The sequence below is a fragment of the Antechinus flavipes genome, chromosome X (genome assembly GCF_016432865.1).
Source record: "Antechinus flavipes isolate AdamAnt ecotype Samford, QLD, Australia chromosome X, AdamAnt_v2, whole genome shotgun sequence".
Lineage (NCBI taxonomy): Eukaryota > Metazoa > Chordata > Mammalia > Dasyuromorphia > Dasyuridae > Antechinus > Antechinus flavipes.
The window spans coordinates 54,096,314-54,106,595 of record NC_067404.1 but is presented as its reverse complement, the minus strand read 5'-3'; the positions used below and the strand labels follow the sequence as shown (position 1 = coordinate 54,106,595).

The following is a 10,282-nucleotide window of genomic DNA, read 5'->3' as shown; positions in this document are numbered from 1 at the left end:
TGGATTTCCTTCACAGGCTAATTGGACACTATTTCAGAGTCTGATTCTTTTTGTACAGCAAAATAACTATTTGAACATGTATACATATATTGTATTTAACTTCTACTTTAACATATTTAACATGTATTGGTTAACCTGCCAGCTAAGAGAAGGGATTGGGGGAAGGAGGGGAAAAGTTGGAACAAAAGGTTTTGCAATTGTCAATGCTGAAAAATTACCTATGCATATATCTTGTAAATAAAAGGCTATAATAAAAAATAAGTAAATAAAGTTGTTCAGAAGGAAATGGTAGAAGAACTAGTCTGCAGTATTTCCTCTATTCCATTTTACTAAAATCAGGAGTAGTGGGGAGCTGATGTTCTAAAGACCTATTTCTTAAATGTCTCTGACTTTAGAACTAAGCCACTTCTTCCTGACAGCCCACAAGGCAAGGATTTCAACCAAACCTCAAAATTTGAGGTAGTTAGGTATTGCAGTGAATAGAAAGCTTGGAACTTAGGAAGACCTGAGTTCAAATCCAGCCCCAGACACTTACTTATTGGGTGACCCTGGCAAGTCACTTAAACTGTGTTTGTCTCAGTTTCCTCATCTGTAAAAGGCGATGACGATAGCACCCACCAGTTATTGTTATTTGGAAACAGGGATAATTTCCGCCACCACATTTTTGTAGGGCTGTGAGCCAAAACATCCAGTAGCGACTGTGTATGTGTCCACTGAAGCAGCGACCAGAAGAAGCAGTGAAGGCTCTGTGTCCCATGGAGATAAGTGGGGAGCAGGCTCGGGAAGAGCAGAACAATGGCTTCGCCAGCTGACCTTAGTACCTGTGAAGCATCAGAAGTATGAATTGACTTTTTGCCAGTCAGTCAACAAGCATTTATTAAACAATTACAATGCACCAGGCACTGAGCTAAGTTCTGGGAATACAAATACAAGCAAAAAGAAAGACAATCCCTTACCCTCAAGAAGGGAAGAAGACAACACATAAAAGGGAAGACAAAGAGGGGAGGAGGAGAGGTGCTGGTCTCGGCCCTTCTCCAAAAAGGGGGGTTATGGGAAGAATCTATCGATTAAGAAATACTCACAGGAGCTGAGTGAAGAGGAAGGTGGCTAAGTCTGTTAGAATTAGGGATGATTGTTCTCGGGTTCTTCCCCAAATAGACGTTTTAGAGAAAATGCGTTTTCTGTGCTTATGCCTCGGTTGCATATGTTGCTTACATGCATGCCCTCCATTCTTACTTCCTAAGTGCCATTCTCTTTCCTTGTGTATGTATCTCTTCAAATATGTTTTCTAAGTGCACTTACTCTTTTCACCGCTGGTGTGTATATTTGTGGGAAAGTGTGCCTCGTTTTATATGGGCAATATTTTATTGTTATCTTTTTTTTTTCTGAGGCAATTGGGGTTTAAGTGGCTTGCCCAGGGTCACACAGTAGAAAATGTTAAGTGTTGAGGTCACATTTGAACTCAGGTCCTCCTGACTTCAGGGCTGGTGCTCTATACACTGAGCCACCTAGCTGCCCCATTTTATTGTTATCTTTACCTGAAATGAATTATGTTCTCCTCTGGCAGACTATCCAAAGGAAACACATCTCGGGGGGCTTATGAGCGAAGGTTCTAGTGGATGAAGGATTCATATAAAGTACCTTGACCCTGGGATCGTCATGGCTGGGGGAAGGCATAGGAGTCGTGAGGGCAGTCACTACGCTTATATGCATACATGTTCCTTCAATAGAGCATGAGTCCCTTGAAGACTCTTTTTCGCCTCGGTTTCCCCAGTGCCCAGCACAATGCCTAGCATATAGAGCATACTTAATGCTTATTGAATGACTAGTATAGGTCCTAGAGCCGTAGAATTGTAGAGTTGGAAGGAACTTTGGAACTCAAAGAAGAGATCACAGTGGAGATGGAAGGGTCCTCTGAGGTGTCCTAGTCCAATGCTCTCATTCTATAGAGGAGGAATCTGAGAGGCCCAGATGAATGAATTAACTTACCTGAGGTCATTTATAGGATCCTAAATCTTAAGACTGAAAGGGATCATGCAGTCAGGCAATAAGCATTTATTGGCCCCAGCTCTAGGATCTTATATGTGATCTTGCGCAAGTAAGTCACTTCTGTCCCCTCTTAGAGCCTCAATGTTCCCATCTAGAAAAAGGGGTATATCAAGGAGCATAGAATCAGAAATTTGGAAGAGAACTCAACAGCCTTCTAGTCCAAAACATCCATGAAAGAAATCCCCATCATAACATGTCCAACATGAAGACATTCTGCCCCCAGTCCTTTCCCCAGGACTTCTTTGTATGATGAGGTCCTGAATTACTGGGTGGGCTTGGCAGAGAAAGACTGAAAGATTGATAAGAATACTCCCTGAGGCAAGCAGGGAAAGGCACTGATGGAGATCAGTTCAACCTTACAGGCCCACCCTCTGGAGGTTGTGGGTAGCTCCACCTTTGTGTCCAGTCAGAAATCCAAGTTATGTCAAACCCCCGAGATTAAGTTTCCCCCATAAATCTGTTCATGGCTCATACCATTGAGGCCAAATCCTTTTGGGTCAGTCCTTCATGGCACTCTGCTTCCTGGTGTTCTTTTCCTCAGCCCTCCCCTATGTCTCATGGTGCCTTTCCTCTCATCCCCATCATGCTTCACGATACCTTGATATCTTTCTCCTTCTTATAGCTAACTAACTCTTTTAGGGTGTTAAACTCCTCTCTGGATGGCGTCTTCCTTTAATGAATTCTTCCCAACTCCTTTTTTGGTAACCCTATTGCTCTCCCAAATCCATTTCATATTTACCATCCCCGACGTCTCTTGCACCCCTTCATTTTGTCTATAACCTCTACTCCTACATAAACCCACCTTTTGCCAAACAGAACAACCATTGTGAATTCTCCATGTGACCAAATCCCAACATTCGGTGCCTGAATATCAACCTCATCATGTGGTGCTTACCCCCAAACACATCGCCTAGTGCTTAACACGGCAATTGGTACATAGTAAGGGCTTAATAAATGCTTGTTGACTTGCCTTCCGCTTCACCTCCATCTGGATTAAAACTTCCTGGTTTTTATTGTTTTTGCTTTATTTCAATTTAGGTAGCATGAAGCGATAGTCAAATTCAAGAACAACTGAACCTCACCTACCCTATTCTAATTATTCCATATTATTAAATTTGGTGCATTGGAGAAATCTTCACTCAATTATATAAGCTCAGCCTTGGAAGGAATCATAGAGCCATCTCGCCTCTCTCACCCAAGTCTAAATAAGAATCTCCATGATATATCCCTAAATAAGTTGTGTGGATTAAAACTTTCTATGGGATCCTCCCAGCCTGGTTTTTCTCTGTTGGGAGCCCTGCCACCATTGGGTCTGAAGACCCAGGAAGATCTTTGAGGTCCTCTCTTATCTCACATCCTAGTTGTTGTTGTTGTTCAGTTGTGCCTGACTCTTCCCGATTCCATTTGGGGTTTTCTTGGCAGAGATACTGGAGTTGGTTTGCCATTTCCTTCTCCTGCTCATTTAACAAATGAGGAAACTGAGGCAAACAGGGTAAAGTGACTTGTCCAGGGTCACATAGCTAGTAAGTATCCGAAGCCGGATTTGAACTCAGGTTTTCCTGACTCCAGGCCCAGCAATATTTTCCCAGTGTTACCTAATTGGTTGCTAGATTTTAATGAATCTCTGCAGTGAGAAACTAATCCTCCCTTATCAGGAACTCGCTGAGTGGGGGACCTCTCAGTACCCAGATGGGTCACAATACAAGTTGGAGACAGGACAAGAGGGGAGCAGAGGAGAGAAACCCCAGAGAAGTGCGGCCCCTTGATTTTCCATTTCCCAACCTGGCCCAATGGTACATCACAGACTCTGTCTGCAGAGCCAGGGGCTGCTGGAAGTGGCCAGCGGGCAAGGCCTGGAAGCAGCTTCAGCTCTAGGGCACCAGGAGCGAAAGAGAGGGCAGGGAAGCAGGCAGCCCTGGAGCTGGGGGCTGCTCAAGCGGGTGCCTTTGCATTTCTTGGCGGGGAGCTCGAGATAGCCTTAGTGCTGATAGGGCTGGGGAGCTGGGGTGCTCTGGCCTTCATTCTCTCCCCTGCTCCCCTGCCATTTGGCTGGAAACAAAAGAGAAAGCCAAACAAACTGAGGCAGCAGCTGACATGGCCTGGGATTTTTCTGTGGTTTAATGTTTACAGATTGGGGATGGAGAAGGAGGGGAGTTCCCCCCCACCCCCGGGGGGGGGGGGAAAGGAAGTTCTATTTGTGAGAGCATTTTAGACCGTTTTAATTTCTGCTTTTTAGCTTAGAAAATGAAAGCAGAAAGGCCTTTTCACCACTGAGCTTGAGTTGAGCCTGGGGTCTCTGGACTCAATGGACTGATCTTGTCTGTTGCTGACATTCCCAGTGAACGCTCCCGGTCATGCACCTTGACTCCCCGGGGTTTGAGAGAATCCCACGCCTTTAGTTTCGGTTCCAGAGACAGAACGGGAAGTCTAATTGCTGAGGAAGCTTTGGGCAACCTGATTTCTAAATGAGAACGGGAACCTTAGAACTCATCAGTGAAGTCATGAGTACAGTGGAAAGAACCCAGATCCTGAAATGAGAAGAGATCCACTGTGATCTTGGAAATAATCACTTAACGTCCAGGAAGAAAAGCATTCACTTAACTCCCTAGGTCTGTTTCCTCATCTGTCTCTCTGGGTCTCAGCTTCCTCATCTGTAAAATTGCCGGGCTGGACTAGACGGCCTCACAGTCTCTCAATCTATGACCTTAAGTCACTGTCTCTGTGGGTCTCAGCTTCCTCATCTGTAAAATTGGGAGGCTGAAATAGATGGCTTCAAGGTCTCTTAAATCTATGACCTTAAGTCACTGTCTCTCTGGGTCTCAGCTTCCTCATCTGTAAAATTGGGGGGCTGAAACAGATGGCTTCAAGGTCTCTTAAATCTATGACCTTAAGTCACTGTCTCTCTGGGTCTCAGCTTCCTCATCTATAAAACTGGGGGGCTGGACTAGATGGCCTCACAGTCTCTCAGTCTATGACCTTAAGTCAGTTCCTCCCTGGGTCTCAGTTTCCTCATCTGTAAAATGAGGGTGCTGGAGAGCTGGCCTCTGAGATTCCTTCAAGCTTTTACATTTATGATTCTATGCTCATTTCATGAAGCAGCAAGGTGTTGTGGATAGAGAGCTAGCTGGAGAATCAGGAAGTCCTGGGTTCAAATCCTGCCTGACTCAAACTAGCTGGGTTACTCATTTCACCTCAGTGCCCCAACACATTACACCCTGGACAGGAAGTTTCCAGATAACTCTAGTGAGTGAGTTTATAATTGCTTCTCCTCCCATCCATAAAATCACGCCTCTAGTTCTCTGGCTCCTTCCCTCCAAGAAATGACTATCATCAATGTTTCACTGAATTAAAGTTGCGGAATCAGGAAGACAAGGTTAATGCGCATGAAAAAATAACCTCATACGGGGTAGGCAATAATAAATGTAGCTGACTGTTACTGTCAGGCCTACAGGGGTTCAGAGGTAAGAGTGTGGGGAGAGCTACTGGAGGATGATTCCCAGAGCAGGGGATGGCTTTGACTTGACCTAAAAGAATGAATAAGAAAGAGAGGGAGGAGGCACAGTAGATAGAGCAAATTAGGGGCAGCTTGGTGGTACAGCGGGTAGAGCACCAGTCCTGAAGTCAGGAGGACCTGAGTTCAAATTTGACCTCAGACACTTACCACTTCCTGGCTGTGTGACTCTGGGCAAGTCACTTAGCCCCAACTGCCTCAGGGGAAAAAAGAGGGCGGAAGGCACCTCAAGGGAGGAGTCAATCCGCTGGCCCAGCTCTTAAGCTCCTTCCCTTCAACATCCACTTACTTTAATATGGATCAAATTTATTTACATGTTGTCTCTCTACTAGAATACAGGCTTTTGGTCGCCTCGGCACTTAGCAGACTGCCTTGCACTTAGCAAGTGCTTAATAAGTTCTCGTTGACTGGCTTACTGCAAAAATGTAGAAGTGGGAAATTGCAAGACTTGCTGGGTCAAGGGATGCAGACGGTTTGGCGGAAGCAAATGGGGCTGTTCCAAAATAGCGGGGTACGGTGGGGAAGGTGGGCCGGGGCCAGATTACAGAATGAGCCGAGATAATACCTTTTCCCCCTCCAGACAATATGCCGGAGGATTCTGGGACAAGGGGGACTCAAGGGCAAAGGCAAGTCGTTTTGGCTGGATTTGCAGGAAGGACTGGATGGGAGCGGAGCCGGGATTCGGAGACTGGTGTAGAAAGCAACTGCGGCAGTCCAGGGATAGTGAGCACCTGGTTATTTTGCCAGGGTGGTGGGGATGTGGTAGTGAGGCCTTCGGTAGGGCGGTCCAGCTGGTGGAGTATTCTGAAGGGGCGCCAAGGGACAGAACAGAATGGCCGAGAACGGCCGGTCCCTTCCTTCGTACTCCCATGGAGGAAGGCCTCCCAAACCTGCCCAAGCCCCCCCGGAGTCCCCAGGAGCCTGGCTTGGGCTTCCACGCACGGAGGTGGTGAGGGCCTGGCCGAATCACCTGGAAGAAGAGGTCGGGAGTGAGTCCGATAAGGAAAAGCATCGCGCTCTCTTCCCAAATCCTCGACCTGCCGGTCTCCTTCTCAGCAGTTCAAAGGTCCCAGACTGAGCAAAGTGGGAGGTGGGGGAGGGGGGGAGAAAACAAACAAGTTCTGTCCGGGGAAGGAAGAGTACCTCACGCTGGCTTCTCCCTGGACAGCTCCCTGGCGGCTAGGACTGGAAATGGGGCTAGGAAGGTGGCCCTGACTCAAGGTCAGGCGATAGGCCAGGGAGAGGGCGAGAGGAAGGCGGAGGGACACGGGCAGGCTCTGAACGCCACCCGGGGACAAAGGAGGCTGCGGGACAAAGTTCAGAGCGCCCTGAGAGTGAGGAAGGGAGAGGGAAGGGGGCGGGGGAAGGGGCCGGGCGGGGCCCAACCGCCGGGAGCTGAGGCCGCCCGGGGAGCCTGAGGGAGGAGCTCCGGCAGCCAGCCTCAGGTTGCCCCCGCCTCTGGCAGGGGGCCGCGGGGCAAAGGCGGCCAGCTGGTCGCGACCCTGGGATGCCGAGGGCGTGTCCGGGCCGGCCCGGGCAGCCGAGGAGGCGGGGCTGCGGAGCGCACCTGGACGGGGCCAGGGTGGAGTCGGGCCGGGCCCAGGGTGACCGCGGCAGGCCAGGCAGCTGGCAGCTCGGGGGCGGGCAGTGGGGTCTGAGAGCCGGGCCTTCCCTCTCCGTTTGCGGCTCCTGCCCCCTCTGCCCAAGTGCCCCCGCGCCCCACTCCGGCTCCTGGCGAGACTCGGCCGAGTGGGGGACAGCCGCCACCGGAGCCGAGGGGCCATGGCTGAACCCCGAGGGGAGACGGAGCCGCCTCCGCTGTCGCCGCCGCCGCCGCCGCCGCCGCCGCTGCCGCCTGCGGCCGTCCACGGCGGCCGAAGCCAGTCCCGCAACCTGAGCCTGGATAGCCGCAGCCTGGGTAGGGCCCCGCGGGAGCCCAGTTGGCGGACCTCGCTGCGGCTGTCGTTGGGGATCCCGGGGCGGCGGCGAGGGGAGTTGAGGGAGCTGCTGGGGCTGCCGGTGGGGCTCGAGCGGGAGGACGAGCAGCCCGCGGCCGGAGCGGCGGCGGCTTCGGCGGCCGGCGGCCCCGGCGGGCTCTGCCTGGAACCCCGCGAGCACGCGTGGATGCTGGCGGCCGCCGAGGGTCGCTTCGAGGCGCTTCAAGAGCTGCTGGAGGCCGAGCCCGGACTGCTGAACCGCGTCGACCCGCTCACGGGCTATAGCGCCTTACACTGGCTGGCCAAACACGGCAGCCACGAGGGGCTCATCCGGATGCACGACTTCGCTCGGAGGCACGGGCTGTCTCTCGACGTGAGCGCCCCCGGCAGCGGCGGCCTCACCCCGCTACACCTGGCGGCGCAGCAGGGCCACGACCTGGTCATCAAGGTGCTGGTGGGAGCCCTGGGAGCCGACTCCAGCCGCCGAGACCACAGCGGCCACCGCGCGTACCACTACCTGCGGCCCGACGTAGCCCCCGAGCTGCGGGAGCTGGCGGGCGCCGAGGAGAGCGAAGAGACCCCTAGAGCCACGAGCGCCCCGTCGGGGTCTCTGTGGCGCCGAGGCCAGACCGGAAACGCCAACAACAACTGCAGCATCAGGCGCGGCAGCTGGATCGCCCTGCTCCAGGAGCGGACAGACCGAGGGGCCCGGGGCGGGGACAAGGCCTCCAGGGTGTCCCAAATTCAGGGATTTTTCCGGCAACTGTTCTATCTCTTCCAAGACCGGTGAGGGACTGGAAAAGCTTGGAAATTTTCGGGGTGGCAGCGGGAGGGTGGCGGGAGAGGCTCTCCCTTCACCTCCTACTCTGATTCTCCCCTACTTGGGGCTCGAGGTGCGGTGGGGGGGCGCAGTCTGTTGGGGCTCCTTCTGAGGGATCGAGAAACCCACTCTCAGTTTAGGGGTTTGCAAACTGCTCCCCGAAGTCAGCAGAGTAGCGGTCAGACCCGTGTCCTTTCCTCCCACCCCACCCCCCAAAACCCTCCGGGTTTGTGAGCTGCTTAGGGGAGATAGGGCTGATCTAAACTTTAAGGCCAAGAGGGGCCTAACCTGCCCAACCTGCCACAATCCTCTCAAAAAGTACCTCGGGTCCGGAGGATAGGAAGCTGCTGTTGGGACCAGTTCTGACCTGATGGGCCGGAAGCGTCGAAACTAAGGAAAGGGTTCTCAGCTGTGCAGGAGTGAAATGCAAGACGCCAGACCAGCCGTTCTTGACGTTTAGTGAGGAACATTTTCTGGGGTACTGGAGTTAACGCGGAAACCCCTAAGGCAGGAACAGCTCCTGACTGGCAAGGACGGTTCTAGCTGGAGTGTCAGACGGGAGGGCCAGTCCTGCTAGAAGGAGAAATTCAGTCACAGAATTGACTTCTCCTGAACATTAAAAATGGGAATTTTCTTTTTTTTAACTTGCCAGAGCTGTCTTTAAAGCTGTTTTGTGTGTGTGTGTGTCTGTGTGTGAGAGAGAGTGCACAACAGCGGGAGGCTAGAGTTGCCCAGGTGATGAAGGGGTAACTTTTTCAAGTTCTGGTGTTTAGGAGGAGTGGTCTTCATCTCCACTTTAGTGGAGCGCTCATGAGTGACCACGGATCTTGGCATCACATTTGCTCCCCCCCTCTAACTTTTGAATTGAGGTTCTTGGCCCCTCAGGTCCAGACTGAGGGCACTGAAAGCTGGAAAATCAGTCGAGTGAGCGAGAAAAAGGATCTAAGGGGGAGCCAGCCCCAGTCTCATTTTCCGTTTTTTTGGGTGCTGAGTCATACACTCTACCTCATGGCCTCTATTGATGAAACATATCCCATGGCATTTTTTCTTTTTGCCCAGATAGGGTTTTTTTTCCCCTTTTTCTTCTTTTCAGAGGTACTGGTTCTTCTCACTTTTTGAAGTTTAACAGCTGTGATTTGGGGAAATGCCTGGTTTTAGCTGGAAATGAATTCAGAGATTGACTCAGTGTGAAAAGAGGGATAAGCAGTTGGTGGCTGCTGCATTCTGAAATATCACAGAACGTAGACACTGGTTTTCTCAAAAATCTGGTGACATCCTGGGCATGAGTAGCCCTTCTAATGTCAGGCCTCTGTTTCCTAGAATTCGCAAACCAAGTCCTGATTGGCAGGAAACTGACTCACTGGAAAATATACAGCGTAGAGACTCGAAGAAATGCCAGGCAAAGCCACCCAGCCTGATATTCTATGTAGGACTTACTGGCCTACCAAAGAGAGCCTTGCTTTTCTTCCTTAATATCACCCAAACATCCTTCTTCCCTTCAGAAAGCAGAACTTCTAAAATTGGCCAAAATGGCCTACCCACTTACTGTCTGTTGGTTCGCCGTGCCAAGGGCAGGGAGAAACAGTGTGCTACTGGTGATCTCCAAATTCAATAATCTAAAGTCATGTTTACATTAAAACTTCACTATAGGGTTGTCTTCAGGATCTTACTCATATGTACAATATACATAGATAATTGTGTGTATGTATACATATATATATGTCAATAATCTCGAGGAAAATTTAAAAAAAAAAACAGTTGAAAGAACTGTATCCAATATACACACACATATACACATATACCTTATTGATGAGGTCAAAATGCATTTTAGCCTCCAATTCCTAAAGCTTTCTGAGTGAAGTCCAAAATGTGGCAATGTTGCCTAATGAATAGATGAAGTGACTTGCCCATGGCCTCTGAGCTAGAACTCTCTGAGCCCAGATTTGCTCCTGGGCTCCCTGGCTC

General features: G+C 50.7%; 1 protein-coding gene across 1 annotated transcript; it reads left to right on the top strand.

Annotated features, from left to right (window-relative positions):
- Window positions 1–5,818: 5,818 nt before the first annotated feature.
- On the top strand, window positions 5,819–8,961 carry SOWAHD (sosondowah ankyrin repeat domain family member D). Its single transcript, XM_051969006.1, has one exon. The coding sequence runs from the start codon at window positions 7,343–7,345 to the stop codon at window positions 8,285–8,287; it is 945 nt and encodes a 314-aa protein (XP_051824966.1). The 5' UTR covers window positions 5,819–7,342; the 3' UTR covers window positions 8,288–8,961.
- The last annotated feature ends 1,321 nt before the right edge of the window (window positions 8,962–10,282 follow it).